Source organism: Juglans microcarpa x Juglans regia, chromosome 7D, assembly GCF_004785595.1.
Source record: "Juglans microcarpa x Juglans regia isolate MS1-56 chromosome 7D, Jm3101_v1.0, whole genome shotgun sequence".
NCBI classification, from domain to species: domain Eukaryota; kingdom Viridiplantae; phylum Streptophyta; class Magnoliopsida; order Fagales; family Juglandaceae; genus Juglans; species Juglans microcarpa x Juglans regia.
This window is the reverse complement of record NC_054606.1, coordinates 17219062-17245016: the sequence shown is the minus strand read 5'-3', so window position 1 is coordinate 17245016 and position 25955 is coordinate 17219062. Positions and strand designations below refer to the sequence as shown.

Sequence of the window (25955 nt, the reverse complement as noted above, 5' to 3'; positions counted from 1 at the left end):
ATGGAGTACCTGTCCAATCAACATCAGCAAAGCTTTCTAGTCTAGGACACTCATTTGAATTATAAAGCAATCCAAAACCTGGAGCTTTTTTCAAATAATGAATAATACGAGTGATACCATCCCAATGTGTAATCACATAAATATGAAAAAAAAAACATCCCAAAGTGGAATTTAGGAGGTCCAAAAGACTGGCTCACTACACCAATAGCATCTGAGATATTTGGTCTAACGATGTTAAGATACTTTGATCTTCCGACCAAGCGATGATACCTACAAGAATGTCCAAATAACTGTCCCTCATCCTGCAATAGTGTGATTGAATCTATAAGGACATCAATGATCATTCAACCCACGAACTAGTTTCTTTGCACAAATCAAGTGTGTAGTTCCTCTGAGACAAACTTGTACCTTTTTCGATTTAGCAACTTCAATATGATGAAAGTACGTAGTTTGTGTAAGTCTTTAGTTCGAAATCAGTACTGCAAAAAGTCTTTCAATCTGATGATAACTTCAGAGTCATTTCTTATAATAACAATATCATCTGCATGGTACATAAATTATGAGAAGAATGTAATCCACACACAAGTATGTAACCGAAATATTGAATGATCTGCTCAACATTTGTTGAGTTTTTTTTTTTTTTTTCCTTTCAACTTTGTGGAGATCAACTTTTGCATCAGAAAACTTCCATATCTTTATTCTTGTCCTTCACTGCCATCTCAAGCATACAAACCAACCACAATACTACCGTTGAGCGACAAACCCAGGTGATTACTCCATGTTAAGCTCCTCCGATAAGTCACAATCCAACTGAAACAAATACCAATTACAGTTAGCAGCAAAGGAACCAAATAGAAAAGATCTTGGCAACCAGAGAAAGTCTCTTCATAATCAGTAGGGTAGGTCTATGTATAACCTTTAACATCCAATCATGTCTTCCAAATGTTCAACAGGTCTGTCTGGATTAATTTAACAACACACTTGCAACTAACTATTTGCTTCTCAAGAGAAAATGGGACAAGATCCCAAGGGTCATTATGATGTAGCGGCATTTGCCATTTGTATTGCTATCCTTCAACCTTGGTTAGATAGGGCATTGTTAAACTGTCATGGGAATAGAGATGGCAGAAAGTTGGGATCTAAAGTGTTGAAAGGAGATGATGAATAGGTAGAGACAAAATGAGAAATTGGGTGCTTAGTGACAAAAATGGGGGTGTGACTGGACTCAAAGATGGGGTGGAAAGTGGACGCATGGTAGCAATTAGCTTCCAGATCAGTAGTGTGTGATGGCAATGGAAGTGAGATAGAGGTGGAAATAGGTCTGGTGGTGACAATAAAGTACATTGGATAGGAGATGGAACAAGTGATGCGGTAGGTTCCAGATCATAATCATAAGGAGAATTGACATTCAAGAAATATGGTGTAAAGCCCTGACGAAGTAGCAACAAGAGGGACTGTAACAATGATTATCTGTTTTGGGTCTGACAATGACCAAGAAAACACATTTTGTAGCACGAGGATAAAGTTTATCAAGAAGACTCATGTTATGAATTTAGCAGAGATATCCAAACACCTTTGGTGGAAGAGGGAAAGAAGAGGAGGGAAATAAATGAATATTCTTTGGTTTAGTGATGCCATTCTATTGTGGGGAGTAAACATGAGGCTTCGGTATAGAAATACATACTCAAATGCCCTTATCACACAAATGCTGGGTGACAATTAATCTTCATGTTTGTGGATTTGATTCATGTCATGCCAGTCATCAGTCATGAGTAGATGACCATATGACAATTTTGAATTTCGTTATGGTAAACATTCCATTTTATACATCGAAACGGAATATTTTGGTCCCGGTGTAAACGAGTATACCGTTTCAGGATTACCACAATATATAAGTTCATACTTCATAACTCACCATTAAATAAATATATGAAAATCATGCCTTATACAATCTCATTTTCGCACATGTTCGAAAAAAAATGAACAAATGTAAATCTTCTATGATACTTCCCAATCTCATAAACAAAAAATACTTTACTACGACTAATTAAAGCGATACACCATAAGTCTAAATAATTTTTTTAAATGTAATGTATCAATGCATAATAGTAAGAAAAGTAAAAAAGGACTCAGTTGCAGTGTCCCCATGGAAGAATCCACTTCATCTACATGAATAAAAAGATACTTTGTATAGATTTTCTCAAGTCTTTAGGGTTGATTTTCTTTTTCCAGGTAGACTTTTCTTTCTTATCCAGCTCCCCTTTTTGGTACATTCTAATAATTATTTGTGGAACTTAAAAAAGTAAAAAGATACTAGTTACAGAGTAAAATTGTTAATCCTAATGAAATCAAAAAAGTAAAATACATAGCACTCCTTGCAATTTTATGGAATTATATCTTTTTTTATTTATTTTTTATTTTGAACTCTACTAAACTTCATTTCAAATCCTGACTTGGTTTTCAATATAATTTGTTGTACGGTTTTGAATCAATCAATAGAATTGTTGGTGTTTTGATATGTTAACAGTTTGTTAAATAATATTGGTGATTAAAAAATGAGGTATAAAAACATTTTGTAGTTGGATGATGTTGCTTTTAGTCATCTAGATTACCATAGATGTGATTTGCAAATGAAGACGATCTGTGTTAGAACACATTCCAGACTCATGAAAATACTGACCTGGAATTGCCAAAGTTTGTGAAATACCAGGGACAACCTGAAATTGAGAGCGAAAAGAAATAAAGGGGCAAGTATACCAGTGACTAATGGTATCGATAATTCCATTCCAGTGACTATAACGGTATCAGTAATTCCAGCCATTCCTGAATTAATGGCACCTCAGATTCTACATTCTTGGTATGAGGTACAACATCTAAAATTGGTGAAGAAGGTGATGGTGAAAAATGTTAGTGTAAGATTAGCCATAAACTTGTCAAGTGCTACAAGTTAGACTATAGGCTTTCTGTTTTACATACAAAGCAGTGCTTGTAAACCATAATTTGCAACCTCCTCTCTTCAGCCTCCATTGTTTGGTTTTAAATCAAGGCTCGAAAAAATGATTCAATTCAAGCCAATTCAAATTGAATCGGTTAGAAACCGAACCAATTTTAGTGAACTTTTTGAGTCTATTCACTGAACTATTTCAATAGACCGATTTAGACAAATTCCAACCGATTCAAAAATGTATTTATATTTAAGTTATCTAACAACTGTTTTTTTTTTTTTTTTTTTAATTTCATTATTGTATTCAATAAGAATCGAAGAAAAAGTGAAAGATAAAACATGTAGTTCTTTATTTTCTTTGGTTGAACAAAACAATTAGGAGATGAATGATTATTTTGTATTATATTGTGGTTGTGCATAAAATACTGCATTTGTATTTGTATTCATATCATATTTTTATTGAAACTGGTCAATGAATTTATATTTTATACTCTTTTATACATGATATTAAATGCTTGAATTGCATTATATATGAGGCAAAAAAATGTCAAAATTTGAGGTTAAATACATAAATTACATGTTTATTGAAACTATTTGGATTCATATCATATTTTTATTGAAACTAGTCAATGAATTTATATTTATACTCTTTTATACATGATATTAAATACTTGAATTGTATCATATATGATTTTTAATAATTTTTATCAACACTGAAATAACCGATTCAAAATTGTTATGAAACGTCCGATTCAATTTGTTGAATCGCCCAATTCATTGAATTTTCATTTTGTTGAATTGCCCAATTCATTGAATTGGTCTTTTCCCAATTCCAATTTTTTGAGCCTTGGTTTAAATAAAAGTTGCCAAAATCATGCTATCAGTTGATCAAAAGAATAATCTTCTGATAGTTGTTTTATACAGAACAAATAGCAGTTATGAAAATATGAATGCCATTGGTCTCAGACTCAAATCATGAAATCTAAACACTGCTAAGCAGCTGGTACCAAAAACTGATGCCCTGCTTTCTAATGATGCCCTGCTTGGAATAGGAAGGTGAGTATCAAAACTTTAACTGCATCCAGATACTCCTTTTTGAATGATTGTTTCAGAAAGGTCACTGAACTGATGCCAAAGAAAGAGCGAAGTTGATACTGCTTGCTAGAAGTGGAGAATTGAAAGTACATTCTTTGCAACAATATGTTTGAAATAGCTCAATAGTTCAGCGTAATAAGTTCTTGACAAAATGTCCTGCATCCCCTTCCCAAAAAGTATATGTCACAACTTAGGATGTAAGTATTTGTATGTTTATATGGCCAATTGGCAATTTGTTAGCACCCTCCAGACTCGCTACTCGATGACTTAGGCTGTTGACTCCAGTATGTGAGGCCTCTTTGGAAGTACACACATTACACTGAAACTATGGTTGTAGTCATGCGGGTAATGAGATAGCTTATTGACAGTGGTCCCAGGGCAGTTTCTGTTGTAAATTCTTCGTCAGAAAGGTTAGGAGGAGCAAGGGTAGTCGCAACGGCTGTAGTCCCAGATGATGTGAGCAAAATTAAGGATGTTCTATTGAGATGGAGTGACATCGACAAAATGGATCTGATTCTTACCCTTGGTATGATTTCTTCTTATAATCCAAATCCAGCTTTTCATTTATATGGATGAATATGACATAGTCTCTATGTGTCTTTTCCAAGAAATTTCTTCTTCCTTTTTGTGATAAATATTCTCAATGAAGGTGGCACTGGCTTCACCCCAAGAGATGTAACCCCTGAAGCAACAAAAGGGTTGCTGGAGAAAGAGACACCTGGTCTTCTGCATGTAATGATGCAAGAGAGCTTAAAGGTACGACTGGTTTACATGAATTGGTACTCATACAGTAAGTTATCTGTTTGTGTACGAAACAAATAAGTACTTGTCTACTTTCTGTTTCTTTATTGTACCTTTACTATCATCTGAAAGGAATTTAAAACTTAATGAGGAGATTGTCCTAATCGGAGGGCTGAATTGTTGCTGTCCATGTTAAACCCTTATTGTCGTTTGGGTAGTCATGGACTTGGTAGCTATTGAACTAATAATTGCGCCTTGAAACATGGTCAACTGGAGATGTTTCTTTTCTAGATTGCTGACCTTTCTTGCATAAGAGGTAGAGTAAAGCATTCCTATTGTGTGGTTTCAATGATGATGAACTGAGCCAGGCCAATCATACCAATTAGATTGTAGTGTCTTTCCACTCATTAATCCTAGGTAAAATTGCTCATGTTCATAGTGTCATTGTGCTACATTGGTTGGATACGCTCACATTTTTGTTGGATACACATTCCTGTGGGTGCTGTAGAAGTGTTTGTGAAACCGAGCCACAAGACTATCTCAATATCTTCTACCTGTCCAATGGTTCCTGAAGTCAAAGGGAAATTTGTTGATTGAATCCATTCCTGATTATTTGATGCTAACAAGGTCTACCTATTCTCCCAATACAACCCTCCTTTTTAGGGGCATGGCATTCAGTTCTATTAAATACATGCTTCTTTACATTGAAATTTTGATCCCCATATTTATAAGCTAAGCTCACTAGATCTCAAGCGGAGTCTCACTGCAACAAAAGTTTCCCTTGAAGAATTAGGATGTATACTTTGGAATCTATTAAATCATCAAAATGAGTGAAACCGTACAAGGTGGGGAGGACAATATCTGTAGGAAGAAAAGATTGTTCATTGGTATTGTAGGCGTTACTGTGGTACTGTCGCGATTTAGTATATTTTAGGTCCATCACCCACCTCAACATGGATATTTTTTAAATGTGTTCTATCCTCTTCTTATATGCTTCCATAGCCCCACCTCATATGCCCCATTCACCTCATTCAAACACCATCCTCTCCATGGTTCACTGTGCTTTGATTCTATGGCGATTCTCCAGAAGGTCCCTGTTCATTGTGGTATCTCCAAAGCCATTTGCCAAACAAGGCTTTGTTAAAAGGCTGCAAGTTCTAAATACCCAATCCTCCTTCTGAAATAGGGGAGTATACCGTTGCCCATTTTACCAAGTGAAATTCAAACTTTTCATTCATCCCCCCATAAGAATTCTCTTTGAAGTTTCTCCATGCGATGAGCCACCTTGAGAAGGAGCAGAAATAATGATACGAAGTAGGTTGGCAAGTTGGGAAGGGTACTTTTGATTAAGGTGACCCTATCACCCTTGGATAAATACATTCTCTTCCAACTAGCCAATTTCCTCTCCATTTTTTCTAGTACATTATTCCAAATAGATTTCGATTTGAACGGGGAACCCAAAAGGAGGCCAAGATATTTCATAGGCAGTTAAGATACCTTACATCCCAAAATGGAAACCATACTCCACATTTGGAACATCCCCCCAAGTTCACCTTCAGCCCTAAAGTTGCTTCAAAGCATAGAAGGAGAGCCCTCAAAGCTTGAATTTGATGATAGTTGGCCCCACAAAATATTAGGTATCAGTGGCAAATAATAGATGGGATTTGTTTAGTGATCTTGTATTTGCCTTCCCCACTAAGAATCTGGATATGAACCCACTCTACACGACACCTAAAATCATCTTGCTAAAAGCTTCGATTACAAAACAAAAGTGGAGATAGAGGGTTACCTTGTCTCAAGCCTCGTGAGGTTTTAAATGAGTCCTTTGGCGTGCCATTCACCAAGATAAAGGAAGAAGAAGTAGAGATAGAATGTTTTATCCATGAACAACATTTCGTACCAAAGCCACATCCCTCGAGCATGTAAAGCAAGAATCTCCAATTGACTCGGTCATAGGCATTTTCCATATCAAGCTTGCACAAAAGCCCCGACTCTCCCGACTTGAATCTACTATCCAAGCATTCCATTGGCAAGAAGTATCGAGTCAAGAATTTGCTTACCTCTGACAAATGGCATTTTGGGTTTTGATATCAATTTCATCACCATACTCGGTCTATTCACCAAAACTTTTGAGAGGGTCTTGTACATTCCACTCACCAAGCTAATGGGACGTCTTTTACCTCTTCAATCCCGGGTTTTTTTGGAATGAGTGCAATAAATGTTGCATGGAGGCTTTTTGCAAACCTTCCATTTTCATGAAATTTATGCAAGAAGCCCATTATATCTTTGGTCACTTCCCAACAAGTTTGGATCAAATCCATAGAGAAGCCATCTGGACGTGGAGCTTTATCACATCCTAATTAAAACCCGAAACACTTAGATGACCTTTATTTCCTTAAAATCTAATATCCACATGTCACCCGAAATACCATTGCACCCAACTAATTTCTATCCGCATAACTTCTCCAAATGATTATACGATTAAACCCTAAAATATTACTACACCCAAAAAATCTAATTTCTCGCAATTTATCACCAAACAGATAATCATAAAATAATCAATCCCTAAAAAGATTTCTCCACAACATCTCTATCAAAACAAAGATATGTAAACCCAAAATTTGATTACCCGGCATCCCGTAATTTTCTTATTCTTATTAGCTAGGACCTGTATTGACCCATCAACCATAACCGTCATGTGCACGGTTAATCCTAAAAAATTAGCATAGCCCATGACCCATGTGTAACATGATTATAACTAACCAACTAACCATTTTTAGACCCAATAATACCGTTAACCCTTTTGACCAACCCGCTTACTAAAAAAACACATGCTACATATAATCCCCATATCACGACACGGGCAGCAACTTTTGACTAGGCCTCGTTTGGATAATGAAATGAGATGAGATTATTGGTGAATAGTAGTGAAATAGTTTGTAAATAGTAATGAAATGGTTTGAGTTAATATATTTTATGGAGTTTTGGGAAAGGAAAGAGAAAAAGTTGAATAAAAATGTTATAAAGTTAAAATATTGTTAGAATATTATTTTTTAATATATTTTTTTTTTTAGATTTGAAAAAATTGAATTGTTTTTTGTGTTTTGTTTGGAAGTTTGGGAAAGTTGTAATGATTAGATAATAATTAGATAAAAAAAAAAGTTGAAGATTTGAAATTGAAAAATGTTTGTGTTTGTGGTGTTCGAATATTGAGACGAGATGGGATAGGAGGCTCTTATTATCCAAACCAGTACTAAATATACCATGAAAGACACGTGGTGCGGGGGAGAGATTAAACTGAGGGTTCAAGATTACTTTTGTCTAGTAATCTATAAGTTATTAATTTTACTGGGAAGTATGAATATATTTGGTAGTTCAAATAGCTGCAGTTAGGCTTCCTATTAATCAAGCCTATGGTCTAAGATGTTAGGATTGGTTTTATCCTTCCTTTCCCAGCTGTTACCTTTACCACTTCCCCATTCTCTGGCACCAAAACTGCAGGTTAATTTATCTCTGTTTTGTTTGCAATTCCCCTTTCCTTTTCTAAAACAGGTGACACCATTTGGTATGCTTTCACGCTCTGCAGCTGGAATACGGCGTTCATCATTGGTAAGGCCACAATTCATTCAACTATTTTCCTGGTTTATTGACATGGTGGTGCTTTTTGTCATCAAGTTAGGTTCTTTGCAGTTAAAATTATATAGATATTAACATGGGAAGGAATTACATATTTTAAATTTCTCGTTGATGATAAAATCAACTTAAGTGGTAACGTGAACAAGCAAATAAAGAGAAAATGAAGTTTATTAGAGAGATAAGAAGGAGCCATGTCATGAAAGCCTTCAGAAGGCACTTTTGGACCTTTCATAGAATGAAGAGTTTCAATTCTTTCTTCCTATAACAAGTGGAAGATAAGTTTACCATAATTTCTCCCAAATAAAGAAATGTGAATAATTTTATATGAGGACTCGTAACTGTCACTAATATTCTTAGTAGGAATTGTATTTGACAATTCATTTCAAACCTAACCGATATCTTCAGCTAAAATTTATTGTTTCCCAAATGATCTCTTGAGTAAATGCTATTTCCCATCTCCTGATACAAGGGGTGGAAAGTGAAGTCACGGGGTTTAATGTGTTAATTATATTTGCCTATTACTCATCAAAAACAATTATTTGCCTATCAAAACATTATTGATTTCTGGTTCGTGGGTCAGATTTACTAAGTTGGAGGCCCACATGAGTAGCACCTGAATCCATATATGATTATGCCTGCACCATATTTCAGTCAATCTATGGTTGTTTCATTCCCTTGATATGGGATTTTGTGTTCAGATCATTAACATGCCTGGGAACCCAAATGCTGTTGCTGAATGCATGGCGGCTTTGTTGCCTGCCCTTAAGCACGCTTTAAAGCAGATAAAGGGGGACAAGAGAGAGAAGCATCCCAGTCATGTCCCTCATGCACAAGCTGCACCTGTTGATTTGTGGGAGACCAGTTATAAGTTGGCCTCTGGAGGAGGCAAAGAACATGATTGTTCTTGTTGAAATTGTAATTTGTAAGTATTGTGAAGGAGCAGAAAGCACCTGGTGGTGCTGGTCTGTGAAACACGGAATAATAAGAAATGACCTACCTACAAAATCCGAGTCATTTCAAATGTAAAGCTTCATATGGTTTACAAGTATTGTGATTTGCTTAAACTATCTACTTTTGCATTTTCCTATCTATCTAAATACACGTTGTTCAATTACCTGTTGTGGTACAAATTTTCTATTTACATTCTTAATTTATAATAAAAATATGTTTCTTGAGGCATGCAAATTATAAGTTAATTTAATCGGGCTTATTGCAAAGTAACTCAGTTTTTGTGGGTTCGCAAAATCCCACCTCAGTCTTTTCAACTCACATAATTTAGGAAAGTGCAGTCATTTTTGTGTACTTCTTGTGCACAAAAGGTTGAAAATGATATGGGGCGTTTCGTTCAAGAGCGTTCTGGGCGGGAGATGAAAAATGGACTGAATGCAAGCGGTAAACAAAAACTCAAGTGAAACGATGGACTTCCATATGAAATAGCCAATCTTCTAAACGGTGCTTTTCCTTTGTTTTTTTTTTCTCCATTCCCGTCCGTTCTCCTTCTCCATTCTAGAGATGATGCTCCTTCTTTCCTGCCCAGAACTACTGAGGAGGGTGAATGAGGAAATCATATGGACAAAATAAAATCAAATTTGATGGTGGCAATGAAAATAGATGGCGTATTTACTAGAAACATGGTAATTCTCACAAGTTCATTCTTATAACAATTGAGACAATCATTATCTACCAAGTGAAGCTACAAGGGAAGGGTGCGTGCTTCTTCACGTGAGCCACAGGTAAATATTTTTGTTGTTTAGTTATCCTGAGACGATGTTTATTTTTATTGTAAATATTTATGTAGTGTTTATTTTTGTTGTAAATATTTATGCAGTGTTGTAAATATATTGAAGCAATCACTAACTATAGATTGATCAGGATATGTTTGAAACACTTCGATAATTTGCTTATAGATTAATTATATATATAAATTATATATATATAGACTATCTTGAAACGGTACACTAAAACAGTACCAGTACCGAAAAGTTTCTTTCCAGTATCTTGACCGAAACGATTACTAGAACGGAATTCAAAACTTTGCACCATGGAGTTTTTGAACATTTTATCTGGTAAGGTTACAAAAGAAATGAATGAGGACTTAACCAAGGCCTATACAGAAGAGGAAGTCGTTGAGGCTCTTACACAAATAAGTCTCACCAAGGCTCCAGGACCTGATGGCATGGCCCCAATTTTCTATCCAAAATTTGGTGGCACTGTTTGAAATCCAACTACAACTGTTGTTTTGCAAATTTTAAACCAAGGTGATTTCCCAACCTCTACACGTTTATCACTCTGATTCCTTAGACAAACTTTCATGTGAAAGTGGTTAATTATAGACCAATTAGCCTATGCAATGTGCTTTACAAGTTGATTTCTAAAGTTATTGCTAATCGACTGAAAAAAAAAATCTTGCCTACACTTATCTTAGAGTCACAAAGTGATTTTGTACCAAGAAGACTTATAACTAATAATGTTTTAGTAGCCTTTGAGCTTATTCATTATTGAAACAGAAAAGAAAAGGAAAACAAGGTTATATGTATTTAAACTTGGATATGAGTAAAGCTTACGATAGGCTAGAATGAGATTTTTTGGAGGCTATTATGACAAATATGGGGTTTGATACTCAGCTGATAAGTATGATTATGCAATGTGTCAAAACTATAACTTTTTTCCGTGCTGATAAATGGGGAATCAAAGGTCCTATTATGTCTAGTAGAGGGTTTAGGCAATGGGACCTCTTATCCCCTATCTATTTTTACTATGCACTGAGGGGCTTATATCCCTACTTTAAACAAGTGATAAGGAGTTTCACTTCTTGGGTATAAAGCTATGCAAGGGTGCCCCACACATTAATCATCTGTTGTTTGTAGATGATAGTGTGATTTTTTGTAAAGCAGATTTGCAAGAAAACAGAAAGGTGCAACCGTTACTGGATAAATATGAAAAGGCTTCTGGATAGAAGATAAATCGAGAGAAAACATCAATGGTGTTCAATAAAAATGTGCCTAAAGTTGTATAGAAAGAGATTTTGACATTGTGGGGTGTAAATCATGTACAACAATATGAAAAATATCTTGGCTTACCTCCAGTAGTAGGAAGATCCAAACTCAAGCTTTTTTTTACATTAAACACAAAGTTTGGCAGAAACTACAGTATTGGAAGGAACAAATGCTCCAAGGTGGTAAGGAGATCCTAATAAAAGTTGTTGCTCTATTGATTCCTACATACTCCATGAGCTATTTTTTATTGCTTGGAGGGCTCTGCTCAGAACTAGAAGCTTTGCTGGCAAGATTCTGTTGGGGGCAGAAGAAAGATGAGAGGAAATACATTGGGTTGGTTGGGACAAAATGTGCGATTCAAAGTTCAGAGGTGGCTTAGGCTTTAGAGACCTAAGAACCTTTAACTTGGCATTATTGGCTAAACAAGCTTGTAGAATATTGCAAGAGGAAGGCACATTATTGCAAAGAGTGTATAAAACCAAGTATTTTCCAAAAGGGAATTTGTTTGAGGCAAGTCTAGGCAATAATCCTTCATATGAATGGAGAGGTATTTGGGAAGCTAAAAAGAGGCTAAGTACAAGATGCAAATGGAGGATAGGAGGTGGGAAAACTGTCAAAATTTAGAAAGACCACTAGAACCCAGGTCGTCGAGCCCTATACTCAGAAGAGTTTGTGACATCAAAGAAGTTGATATAGAAGAGATAGTGGACAAGCTTATTAACATTCAAACAAAATGGTGGAATGTGGATAAGGTGAGAGTTGTATTCAATCCAAGGTTAGCATAAGAGGTTTTGAAGATTATTATCTATCCTGGAGACCAACCAGATAAATGGACCTAGACTCAAGAGAAAAATGACAAGTTTAGTGTCAAAATTGCCTACAGATTGTTAAGGGACACTAGCAAAGCAAGCCCAAGAGAGTGTTCAAATGCAACCAATCAGCAGACTCTTTGGAAAGTTTTGTGAAAAATGTGTGTACCTAACAAAATAAAGTTATTTGCATGGAGAGCATGTAAGGAGGGATTGCCTACACAACATAATCTCAAGAAAAAGAATGTACTCACTGAAGAGAGATGTTTTTGTAAGGAGGAGTTTCCTCATGCACTCTTCTATTGTCTTGCTATCAAGGATTATTGGAAGAAATATATTCCATTACTGCAGGAGATAGACATAAATATGTCTATAATGGAAATTGCACAAAATGTGATAGAAAGAGGAAGTATAGATAATCTTACTACACTTTTCCTCATAGCTTGGAGTTTTTGGTATAGAAGAAATAAAATGGTGAGTGGGCAGAGTTTTATGGAACCAAGCCAGGTAATAGAACATGATCTTTCATTGCAGCAATTGCATAGGGGAGCCAAAGCTTTGCCAAGCATAAAGATGAGAAAATCATGCTGCTGGAAGCCCTCCTCAACGGTACTTGAAATTAAATGTGCATGGATTAATGTTTTTTGATTGGCACAAGACTGGAATTGGAGCTGTTCTAAGAGATAAAAATGAGGATATTGTAATGGCAGCTAGTAAATTAGAAAATGAAGTTAATGAGCCAGAAGATATAGAGCTGCTTGTAATGTTCAAAGGTCTTTAAATATGTGCTAGTATGGGAATACAAAAGCTTATTCTTGAAAGTGATAGCCTAATGATGGTTAATGAAGTCAAAGCAACTGTAATTCTTCTTCTATGTTAGGAACCTGGTGAGAGAGACTAAAAACTTTCAGCTTTTATTTGTAGATTGCTTGGTCCAACATAGGGGTCGGCTCCGACTCCGATGGAGTCGGAGTTGTCATTTTCGACCTCTGACTCCGACAAAAGTCGGAGCCGAATTTCCCCTCCGACTCCGACTCCGAACGGAGGTCGGAGCTCCGACCTCCAATCGGAACTCCAACTGAAGTTCGGAGGGAGTTCCGAACGGAGGTCGGAGCTCCGACTCCGAACAAAATTTCCGAACTCAATTTCGGAAATTTTGTTCTTTTTTTTATTATTATTTAAATTTTATTATTCAATTTCGTTTCAGATAGTGAGCAACATATATATATTTTTTTTAAAAGTGAACGATCTACAAATATTTGGTTTATTCAAGAGTTTTCAATAATTTAAATATTCGTTCTGATTTTGTTACTGAATTTTGATTATATCTTTAATTTGTTTTATGTCCGCCTGAAATTTAGCATTAAAAGTGCTCATGACTCATGAGTTGAAAATTACACAAATTTAAAATTTTATAAAAAAGAATGATGGTACGAATTTCTATAATTCGATTAATTTCAGTTGCATAATAAATTCTAAACGTTTGAGAGAGGATGGATAAGTACTAATAGAAATTATAGAATAAAGAGTACTTATCTCACGTCTTTGCTCGGGATATAACTACATAAATATAACTATATAAATATTTTAAAAAGTAAATAACATGTATGATGTAGCCATAAGTTATAACAGTCTCATTTATAACGTAATAACAATATGACTCAATCTTGAAATATAACTATATAAAAATTAAACACGGATTTCACTCAAATATTTTTTGTTCCATTGGTCATGCCTGAAATGAAGATAGAAAGTAGCAATCAATAGATAAAAAAAAAATTGATAATAAAAAATTGAATACGGTAAAAGAATAATTTGATTCTTACCAAGAAATGAGGTTCTCTCAACTCTATCCCAACTCTCAAGTAGCGTCTGTTCTAGACTCTCAATCATTGGTAATTATGTTAGGGTTCACAATTAGATCTATAAAATCATAAAAAGTAGAAGTTAGAAACATTAAAAATAATTAAATCATCATTTAAAAGCATATAAACTTACCCGATTCAAGCCTATAGCTCTCGGCATCAACGCCAACGGTATCTAGTCCAATAGGCGTTTCACTTATCCAATTCTGTGTGCAAATGAGGGCCTCCACGGTTGACGGTGACAATGAACTCCGATAAGCATCCAACACGCGACCTCCAGTGCTAAATGCCGACTCTGAGACAACCGTAGTGACAGGAATAACTAGCACATCTCGGGCCACACGGGAAAGGACTGGATACTTGGTGGAATTAACTTTCCACCAAGTTAATAACTGAAATACATCACTAGGTGCCTCGACAACTTCCATAAAATATCGTTCAACCTCAGATATACAATGCATAATATTCCTTGTTGACATGAGTTGATGATAGTGCCGTATAATACGATTGCCTCTAACCCCTACAGATGGGTCAGTATCACCTAAGGAAACTGTCAATCTTGTCGGCCTCGAATGTGAGGAGCTACCAACTGCGGATGAAGGCTGAGCACTAGTACTGTAGTGATGATATAAGTCATCAATATCACTTTTTAACAATCTAATAAACTCTGCAGCCTTCACTGCCCCGAGGACGGAATTTACCCAAACTTCTAGAACGGCCAACTTAACTCGGGGGTCAAGGATCACAGCCACAGATAGCAATCTATTTATCTTCCCAATATTCCCTCAATATTTATCATATTTGATCTTCATCCTCGTAGCCATAGCAGATAACAATCAAGCAGAGTCAGTACAACTATTTTCCAACTGGAAGTGAAGCTCCGAGAGCTCGCTGAAAAATGAGTTCGCAGTCGTATATTTGGATCCAGATAGCCGCATGATTATCTCATAAAAAGTTCTTAAAAATTCAACAAAATAACTCACACTGGTCCAATCATGTTCGTCCGGCGCACCGAGCCCCTGTCCTGCTGGCTCCAACAAAGCATACCTCAGGCCCCCATTCTCGACCTCCATCTGCTCGAATGCTTTTTGGTACTTCTGTGCCACATCCAACATCATGTATGTAGAATTCCATCGAGTCGAAACGTCCAAGCACAGCATACTAGAACATTCAATCTTCAGATCTTCTGCTATTGCCTTAAACTTGGCAAGCCTTTGAGGGGAACCCCTCACATATCGTACAATATTGCGGACTCGGGTTATGGAATCATGAACCTCTTTTAATCCCTCAACAACTATAAGGTTAATGATATGAGCACAGCATCGAACGTGAATAAACTTGTGGGCCCGAATGACATCATCTCTCACCGTCGTGTTCCGCTTAAACCAATCAATTACTGTTTCATTCGCACTAGCATTGTCAACTGTAATACACAGCACTTTTCGAATTCCCCAGTCCTTTAAACAATCATCCATCTTCGCCCCAATGGACGCACCTTTATGATCCACAATTTCTTTAAAACCAATAATTTTTTTATGCAAAATCCACTCACTGTCAATGTAGTGTGCTGTGATACACATGTAGCAGACGTTCTGTATGGAAGTCCATGTGTCAGTCTTAAAACACACTCTCTGGCCAGTGGTAATAAACATCTTCCTCATCTCCTCCTTATCCTTCGCATGCCTCTTCATACAATCTCGCATCACTGTATACCGTGATGAAATGGGAAATCGTGGCTCAAAAAAATTTAGAAACTTTCGAAAGCCTCTTTTCTCGACTGTGGTAAATGGCATCTCATCAGTAATTATCATCTCTGCAAGCATGTCCCTCAACATCTTCTCACTGTATTTAGGGATGACCAATTTCTTAGTCTGTGTACCATCAGTGGCTGTAGAAGTTTGGTAACTGAGGTTGGTCTGATCAGTGGCTTGCAATCCCTTCACTATCTTATATCGTTGACAACCATTTAGATGTGCTATTAACACACTGGTACCTTGCTTCTTGGAATGACATCTACAAAGTGATCCACAGTAATGGCATCTTGCTACTGGGTTCGCAATTTCACCAGGAATTTTGGTGAAATGCTCCCATGCCCACGACCTCTTTTTAGAAGGTCGTGGTGGTTGATCTTGCTCAATGTGCATCTCCTCCTTTTCGTTGAACATATCCTCATCCTCTATATCAACTGGGAGTGGGAGTCGACTACTCGCACAAGATGTAGCTGCTCTAGATGTAGTTGCCCTAAATGTGGCTCTAGGGGTGGAAGTACCCACCGGTGTAGGAGTTGTAGCATTGGCATCCGCCACATCCCCTTGTGGACGATCATCTCCACTATGTCTAAGATCCATATCACAATCAATGAAGCTGAAAAAATTAAATTAGAAGCAAAAAATTAGTTTAAAAATAAACTAGGCTATTGTATTATACAATAGGACATGTATTATTGTATCATAATTACATCGAGGTTCGGTTGACGTGCGCTTGACTCAGCGGAACCCATCCAGAGAGATTCGCTCGACTTGCGCTCGAACTGGCGCTCGAGCAGAACCCATCCAGAGAGGTTCGCTCGACGTGTGCTCGACGTTCGCTCGAGCAGAAACCATCCAGAGAGGTTCGCTCGACGTGCGCTCGAGCAGAAGCCATACAGAGAGGTTCGCTCGACGTGCGCTCGACGTGGCGCTCGAGCAGAACCCATCCAGAAATGTTCGTTCGATGTGCGCTCGACATGGCGCTCGAGCAGAATCCATCCAGAGAGGTTCGCTCGACGTGCGCTCGAAGTGGCGCTCGAGCAGAATCCATCCAGAGAGGTTCGCTCGATCTGCGCTCGACGTGGCGCTCGAGCAGAACTCTTCCAGAGAGGTTCGCTCGACTTCCGCTCGACATATCGTTCGAGCCAATGTTCAATACAACATGCGCTCGACTTGCGCTCGACACCTCGCTCGAGCACAAGTCTGCAATACAATGTAAAATTCAGGGTTTTGAGCGCCGTGTTGGGACTATATTGAATATTCAATACAACCAATTCACAAGAATCACAACTGCTGGCTCCAATTCATAAGAGACGTGCTTGAATTAAATTTAGGGCTCACCGTAGGTGGAAGCTGAATAGAGGAGCAACGAGGAATGGCGGCACGGAGGAGCAACGACGAATGGCGGCACGCTGGCAAGAAAGACACAAGACGTGAGGACGGCTTCACAGTTCACTGGTTCAGTCACTGGGACGGGAGACGCGAGAGAGAAGGGAGAAGGAAGAAGAACTGAAGAAGGAAGAAGAATGGGGGGAACGTATGAAGAAGGAAGACATATGAAATGACGCCATTCCATATTAAGTGGAACGGTGTCGTTCAATAATTTTTTTTAAACTTAACTGTAAAACGACGTCGTTTTACAGCTGGGTTTAAAAAAAATTCGGAGTCGGAGTCGGAGCTACAAGGAGCTCCGACTCCGACTCCGACTCCGAATAACTATTCGAAGCTACTCTGAATTCCGACTCCGAATTCCAAAAACTCCGACTCCGTCGGAGTCGGCGTTGGAACGGAGGTCGGACGGAGTCGGAATTCTCAGAATTTTACACACCCCTAGTCCAACATGTGGACAGGTTTAGGAATGAAGTAGCACATAAACTGGCTAGACATGCATGAAATGTTGAGAGCTTAGAAATGTGGTGGGAGAATATTCTTGAGTTTGTTTCTCAAGCTATTTGGCTTGACAAAAACTTGTAATGTTTCCTTCTATTAATGATATTGGTTTTCCTAAAAAAAAAAAAAAAATCCTTTTTAGAGCCAGATTTTAAATTTTTAAGAAAAAGTAAATATTTTTAATATACTCTTAATCTTGTTGTAAAAATATTATTTTAAATGGATAATATAAGGGAATTATTTAATTTTTTTTTTTAGATTTCCAAAACAACGCCTAAGTGATTTTTTTTTAAAAGATTTTGGAAGGGAAGGTTGGGAACCCACAAAACCCTTCCCAGTCACCTACACTCTCCACTTAATATAGCGTATCACAATTCCCTTCTTAAATTCTCAACGTCCTTGTGGGTTATTTCGTTATAGCTAGGAGAGTTCAAGTTCCACACTTCTGGTTGGAAACTTAGGATAGGCTCTAATACCAAATGTAATCCCCCCAAAGAGTCCCAACTTTCATATGAGTCATTGCAAAATGATTAGTCAATGTACAATATGAACCTCATTGGAATCATTATAAAAAGTAGAGCTTCTCTTTATCATCACATAATATAGAATATCATACTTAGGTTCTATCCAATGGTAAACTTTTCAATGTCTAATTGTAAGGACCTATCATGTGACAAAAAGTCATACTGCATTATCGCTAAGTTGTACATGGCACATAACGATTGTTAATGACCTGATACAAACTTGGCATTGTTCGAACTTTGCCATATGAAGCCTGTACAATTAGTGACCAAAACCAACAATCTCTTGACCATATTGCACAATACGGAATATTTTGTAACATAGATGCGAAGATTTTTAGTAGTCTGGATGGACTTTCATAGTTTCGAATGCTTAGTTTGTGATGTTTCTCATTTCTAGCCTTCTATCTGCATTCGAATGATAGGTGTTGTCTTTCTTATGATTATTAGTTGCTTTGACTACTCTAAACTTAATTTAATTGAGTTAGAATTATAGCACTATGTCTATCTAGGGTTAAGAATGAAGTAGATTTTTTAAAATATGAGAGCGAATGCTACCAACCTTTAAAAATCCTCCTACTTAAGCACCAAATATTGAAGATTCCATAACATAAATATGTTGTTTATTGAAATTTAAAGAGACGTCAATGAAAGGACTTACTTAGAACAGTTCAAACTCATGTGTCTACCATAATTCAAGTACTCAACGTAAATGGTAAATCTCTAAAGTCATTACGCCTCTGCCTTTTTTTCTCCTTGGACCAAGTTATGTCCTACAACATCATCATAAAGATCATCACTTAGGGCATACACACATTAGAATAAACTGAGTCGAATACTCAATAAGGAATTACATTATATGGTTAACAATATAAAATGATAGATTTTCATTCACACATAAGCAGTCACAGTCATCTACTGTCACAATCATCACATTTAATCTCATTATTGACTGTACATTTTTTCTCCTTCCTCATTGGCTGGTACACAATGGTGCCCTCATGTGTTTGGGTTAGTGGTCATTACAATCCTATATCTTCCCAAGGCTAACAGGTAAGAACCTAGCATTCCTTAAGAATGATCATCATTAGGTGCACCATCAATGATGTATCCCGACGTTGCAATTTACCTCTTACCTCATGGTGTCATCTTCACTATCATGACCCTTTATTAATCAATTAATACTAGCTAATCGACTTTGCTCTGAAAATATTATATTAACGCTTCAAGGTAAGTAGCATAATCATAATCTTACCCGTATGAATGGTAAACAACATATATTTTATAAAAGTATTATTTCTGTACACCCTTCATTGGAAGCTCCTTTTTACGTACCCAAGTCATGAAGGAAATGATTTTTTACTGACATGATAGATTTATAATGCCATGATTTATGCATAAGTTTTATGCTAGTTGCATGACACATGTATAAAAATATTTTATGAAAAGCCATGATTTTATGTGATGAGTCTTGCATTAAAATATTTACAAAAAAAATCATAATTTTATGTGAGTGATGCATCAAAATATTTTATGAAAGGTCATGATTTAATGTAAGGAATTTTGCATCAAGATATTTATGAAAGGTCGTAATTTTATATAAGGAAATATGTATCACAACATTTTATGAAAGATTATGATTTCAATTGAAATATATGATATGATAATATATGATAAGGCAATATATGACAAGAAAGTATGCATGTATGATTATAATGAGGTATGACTGTTAAGATACGTAATGACTTATGTTATGACAGTGAATAATGTACCATGAGGTTAAGGGGCATATTGCATTGCCAAGATGTATATGCTAGTAGTGCACCCAGCTTTATCTTCCTTATGTATGGATTCACAACCCGTGACTATAGGCAGAATCAGAATCTCAATTTGCTAACCTTAACTCACGGGGGTCAACAGTGGTTACCTACTAATGAGCACAAGTGAAAGACAAGGCATTTCATGCATAGTTTAGGTTCGTGTTCATGTTATTTACGTATGTAACTACGAGTATGCATGTTTTTCAAGAAATCTATGTTAATATTATGTTTGTTGTATGATATATTGCTTATTGAGCATTTTTTGTACTTTTTTATGTTTTAACCACCCCAGGTGAGAATTTTCATGAGGATGGAACTGCAAGACAAGACTTGGCCAAGGGAGGCAGGTAGAGGCCTAGACAGTTATGACCTACTCAATTTTATGATTTTCAATTTAATCAACTATTTTGTTAAGCACATGAGACTTGATTGATCTTAATAAGTACTTTTGTAGACTCAATGTTTTATTTGAATTATTTTAATAAGGAATGAATTTGTTTATTTTATAGTCTTTTGTACCTGACCCTTCTTTTGCAAAGAAAATATTTTAAGGTAAATTTAGTAGCATACCGGTTCTCCTAAATTCCTAAAAATTAACGTTATTCTTAATCCAAGGAGGACGGGGGCTGCTGGATCTTTGGTGAAATTAGATGTTAACGCGTTGTTACATGGCGATTTGGATAAGGAGGTTTGCATAAAGTTACCTCTTGTCAATGGTTTTCTAAATTTTCCAACACTCTTGCTCAACATGGGTTTGTTTAGTCAAAAAATGATTATTCTTTATTTACTCAAATTCAAGGTCCTTCCTCCATTGCCTTGTTAGTCTATGTTGACGACATAATCATTGCCAATAATGCTTCTATTGTTGTTAATGCTTTGAAAGAATTTCATCACAGTTAGTTCAAGCTTAAAGACTCAAGTCCCTTAAAGTTTTCTTGAGTTTGGAGGGTGCTAGATCGGAAAAAATAATTTCTTTGTGTCAAATGAAGTATGCCTTGGATATTCTAAATGACACTAGTTTTCCTGGAACAAAACAAGTCTCTTTCTGATGGAACAACAATTGCATCCTTCTAAGTTTGATGGTCCTTTACTTGAAGATCCTAATGCTTACAGACAACTTGTTGGTCAATTGCTCTATTTTAAACTTACACGGCCAGATCTTACCTACTCAATCGTCCATGCTTTGATTCAGTTCATGGATAGACCTCGTGAATCTCATTTACATGCTGCTTGTTGTGCCTTATGTTGTATAAAGGCTCTCTAGGCTGTGGCTTGTTTTTTTCTTCTTCCTATACATTGCATCTCAAGACCTTTAAGAATTCTTAAGTTGCTTGCATTGATACCAAGTGTTCCATTACTAGATTCTGTGTTTTTAAGAAGCAAACTATAATTTCACATTCCTTGACTAAGGCTCAGTATCGGGCTATGGCATCTACAGTTTGTGAATTAATCTGGTTACGTGCATTATTGCTTGATTTTCATGTTTCACATTCACAATTAGCTATCTTATTTTGTGACAATCAAGCCCTTTTGCAAATGGAAAATGATAGGATTACTACCCTCTTACTATATATTTACTACTCATTTTATATTTGATTTTATATTTTTATTTTACTTAATGGTTAAGGAAGTGACTATTAGTAAAATTATATTTTTTTAAAATTTTTTCTTAATGATTAAGGATGTTAAAAAAATACTTAAAAGAAAATGATAAAAAAAATAAAAAAACTTGAAATGAACTATGAGTAGTAAATGAGTAGTAATATGGTAGTAACCATATCACTACTCTTTGCAAATAGCTACAAAGCCCATAGCTACTAAACCGGTTACATGCATTATTACTTATTTTCATGTTTCATGAGCGTACGAAACATATAGAGATTGATTGAAACCTTGTCCGAGATTACAAGCTGGATTGATACGCACCATTTACATGTTCACACTATATGCATGAGTTAGCTGATCTAAACCTTCTCAATTTTCTCAGTTCTTTACTCTCGTTTGCAAGATGGGTCTTTTAACATCTTTTCCCATGTTGAAGGGAGTGTTAAGATTGTAAGAATCATATAAAATACACATGTACATAGTCTAGTTATTTCTCCTACGTGTACACTTAGTTATATTCACACATCTATTTCACTAAGTAAATAACAAAGACTCCTAAGTAAATTGTACACGCTAAATGAGCATTTGTTCTATTTCTCTCCAAGATTTTATACCATGTATCATGGGTCACGGGTTGGCGGTGATATTTATCTTAAGGGTGGTGTGTTATAGGTATATAAGTTGTAAGAGTATGGTATATCATGCAAGTTATGAGTCATATATGGGTAAGAGTGTGTTGTTAAGCTTAGGGCCGCAACGTCTCGTGTTTGTGGGTCGTGTTTGTGTCGTGTCAAATCATAAGTATTAGACTATATAGATCAATCCGAATACAACCCTTTTAACTAAACATGTTAGACCCTAAATCCTTTCTAACAAATATTCATGAATCATTGATTTTTTTTTTTTTTTTTGGAAGCTTCAAGAACGATGCTTTTTCTTGAAAGCTCTTCTTGAGCCTTCATTATTTGCTAGGGATTTTTCCAAATTCACGTAAGGCTGCATGGCAGCCGCTGAAAATGCAGGTCGATGATTGTTCGTGGATCTCATTTCGGTGGTGCCCCAGCCTCTTCCCGAATTGTCTGTGTCACACCGAGTGCTGAAAACTAAGGATGGGAACTATTCTTTCACTTCTCAAATGAGGAAATATATCGTTCGGCAAAACCCTTTAGGTTCTTTATAGTTTTGAAATTTCTTCGGAATCGTCCTTCTTTGGATGCAATTCGGGCTTTCATTCGAAACCGATAGAGTCTTGATGGCACTCCGGTTGTTTCTACTATGAGGCGTCCTAGGAATGTTTTTATATGAATGTCTTCGGAGGAAGATTGCATGAAGGCGCTATCATGGGAAGCTTGCAACATTGATGGGGTTCCATATCGTGCATTCCATTGGACACCAGAATTTAAGGAAGAAGAAGAATCATCAATTGTTCCGGTCATATTGCCAAGTTTGCCTCCTAACTATTACCATGAATCTTTTCTAAAAATTCTGACAACCCTGATAGGTAGATTTATTAGGCGTGATAATCTCACTCACTGTGCGACTCACACTGATGGTGCGTGTGGAGATGGATGCTGCCAATGAGCCTCTATCTCATTTTTAGATTGGGACTTCGGGGATGGGGTCTAGCCGTAAGCAAGAAATTGTATATGAAACTCTACCCACGTTCTGTTCTAAATGTAAAATTTGGGGGCATAATGTGCGGACTTGTTGGGCTGGGAAAAAGAAGCCTGAAAACAAAGTTTGGGTTCGGCAACAAGAACTTGTAGTTGAAGAACAAGAACCTATTGTTGAAGAACCAAAAGAACCTGTTATTGAAGAACCTGTTGTTGAAGAACAAGTACCTGTCATTGAAGAACCGAAGGTACAACATTTCTTTCGGTTACTATAGAAAAAGAGGTTGTAGAGAATATAGTCCCTGAGGCAAATCTGGTAACAGGGGAATCCTCGTCACCTTTGTTGATTGAGTTGGAAGTGAATAAAGAACATGGTGAGGCTCCTATTATTGAGTGTTCAGCTGAGGAGAGGAAGAATAAGGTTACATCAGAGATGAATGAAGTGTTACAACATACTTCTCCCCTCCTGAGGGAGGCGGAGGTGGACACAGATAGGTTAGAGGTTGAAGACGTTTTTATTAACGATCTGGAGGTGGAAACAGAGCAGAGGGATGAGGATCAATTGCAAAGGATGCTTTCTTTTTGGAAGAGGGGTCATTGTCGGATCCGAAACCTGATTTACATGCTGAAGTTTTTCCGCAGGACAAATAATATCATACGAAAACAAAGGGTGAAGCTGGGAACCGGAAATATTATAAAAAGCATTTTGAGAAAGTTAGGAGTTCCAATCGGGTGATCACTCAAGCCACAAAATTCTCTCTATGACAAGTCCAATTTTTGTTTGGAACATTAGGGGGATCGGAACTTCTATGAGACGTTTAAAGAATATGCTCATATAATTTAAACCGAAGATGGCAATGTTGATGGAACCATTCCAGACTCTTGATAAAGCTCAAAGATATATGCTGGCACTTCATTTTGCTAACGTAATAACCAATGAGGAAGTTGGTGGGAAAATCTAGGTCTTTTGGAAGAATGATATGGCTGTGCAGGTTGTCCAAATGGCTTCGCAGTTTGTGTTGTTACGTATAACGGAGGGAAATTTTCATTTTTTGGGTAACTTTATATATGCTAAGTGTAATATGATTGAAAGGCAGATTTTATGGGAGGAGCTGAGGTCGAGTAGTATGGGTGCGAATCCGTGTTTGTTTGTTGGAGATTTCAATATTATTCGCTCGAATTTGGAAATGAAGGGTGGTAGACCAAGGCCAATAGCTGCTATGGACGATTTCAACCGATGGATTCACCAGGGTGGGGTGATTGACATGAATTCACAGGGAAGTAAGTTCTCTTGGTGCAATGGCCAGCGTGGATTGGCTAGGGGTTGGGCTAAACTGGATTGAGTGCTCATTGATGCTAATTTACTATCTATTTTCCTTAATGCGACTTGTTCGTATTTGCCGAGGACAACTTCGGACCATTGCCCCATGTTTGTAGAGTTCCTTAAGGATCATTATTCTTATGGCCCTTCTCCATTCTCGTTTCAGCAAATGTGGATTGAACACCCAGATTTTATGGATTTTGTTAAGTATGTGTGATCTGAACTAGCAGGATGGCTCTTCGTGAATGGAATAAGTGGGTGTTTGGGCAGACCAATGCTCATATTGCTTTTCTTGAAGAGAAGGTCGAAGGTCTTAAAGGTCATCTGCGAAGAGAATGAGATGTAGATGCCGAATGGGAGCTTGCGTTGGCCTCTGCTAAGTTGTCCTCTTGGAGACGTAGGAAGATACCATATTAGCTCAAATGGCTAAAATCAAATGGAAGATGGAAGGCGATCGTAACTATAAATTCTTTCATGTATGGTTAGCTAATAAAGGGCGTAAAAGAATTCAAGGAATGAGAACTTTGGACAGGATTGAGTTTAATTCACCGGAAGCAATTCATCATGGTGCCATTGATTATTTTGCGGGTTTTCTCCAAAATACTAACCAGTTAAGAGCACTTCCGGATTTATCTTATTTAATCTCGCCGATTATTGTAGAAGAGGATAATGTCTGTCTTTGTTGCACCCCCTCCTTGGATGAAGTCAATGAGGCTCTCTCTTCTATTGCTATTAATAGTTCTCCGGGGTTAGATGGTTTTGGTGCAGATTTTTTTAAGAGCTGCTAGGAGGTGGTTAAGATGGATGTCTTGGCAGCTATCTAGAAATTTCTTCTCTCTAAAAATCTTTAGAAGTTTTATTCGGCTTCTTTCATTGTGCTTATTCCGAAGACAGATGTGCTTTTGGGATTTGATAAATTTAGGCTGATAAGTCTTTGTTCGGTCTTCTATAAAATTTGTTCCAAAATAACTGCGAATAGTATGACAGGCCTTCTTCCCAAATTGATATCTCTTGAGTAAGGAGCTTTTATCCCCAGGTAGAGCATATTTGAGAATATTAGTCTTACTCAAGAAATGGCTCATTCCCTAAATAAGGCGTCTCACGATGGCAATATAATGATTAAAGTTGATATGGCCAAAGCATATGACCGGGTGGATTGAAATTTTTCGTTGGAGGTCCTCCATTGTTTTGGCTTCCCTCCTTCTTTTTGTGAATTAATTCATGCTAGTATTTCGAATATTTGGTATTTAGTCATGCTAAAAGGAACGATGAAAGGTTTTTTTCAAGGTGGTCGTGGGTTACATCAAGGGGATTCCCTATCGCCTTATCTTTTTATTATTCTTCAGGAGAT

General features: G+C 36.8%; 1 protein-coding gene across 2 annotated transcripts in view; it reads left to right on the top strand.

Annotated features, from left to right (window-relative positions):
* The window catches only part of LOC121239334 (molybdopterin biosynthesis protein CNX1), a 28629-nt gene extending 19197 nt beyond the window's left edge, over positions 1-9432 (top strand). For both annotated transcript variants that reach the window (XM_041136560.1, XM_041136559.1), the window contains exons 11-14: positions 4408-4565; positions 4689-4795; positions 8333-8389; positions 9115-9432. In XM_041136560.1, the coding sequence (XP_040992494.1) occupies positions 4408-4565; positions 4689-4795; positions 8333-8389; positions 9115-9327 (535 nt within the window). In that variant the 3' untranslated portion in view covers positions 9328-9432. The remainder of the gene's footprint in view (positions 1-4407; positions 4566-4688; positions 4796-8332; positions 8390-9114) is intronic.
* The last annotated feature ends 16523 nt before the right edge of the window (positions 9433-25955 follow it).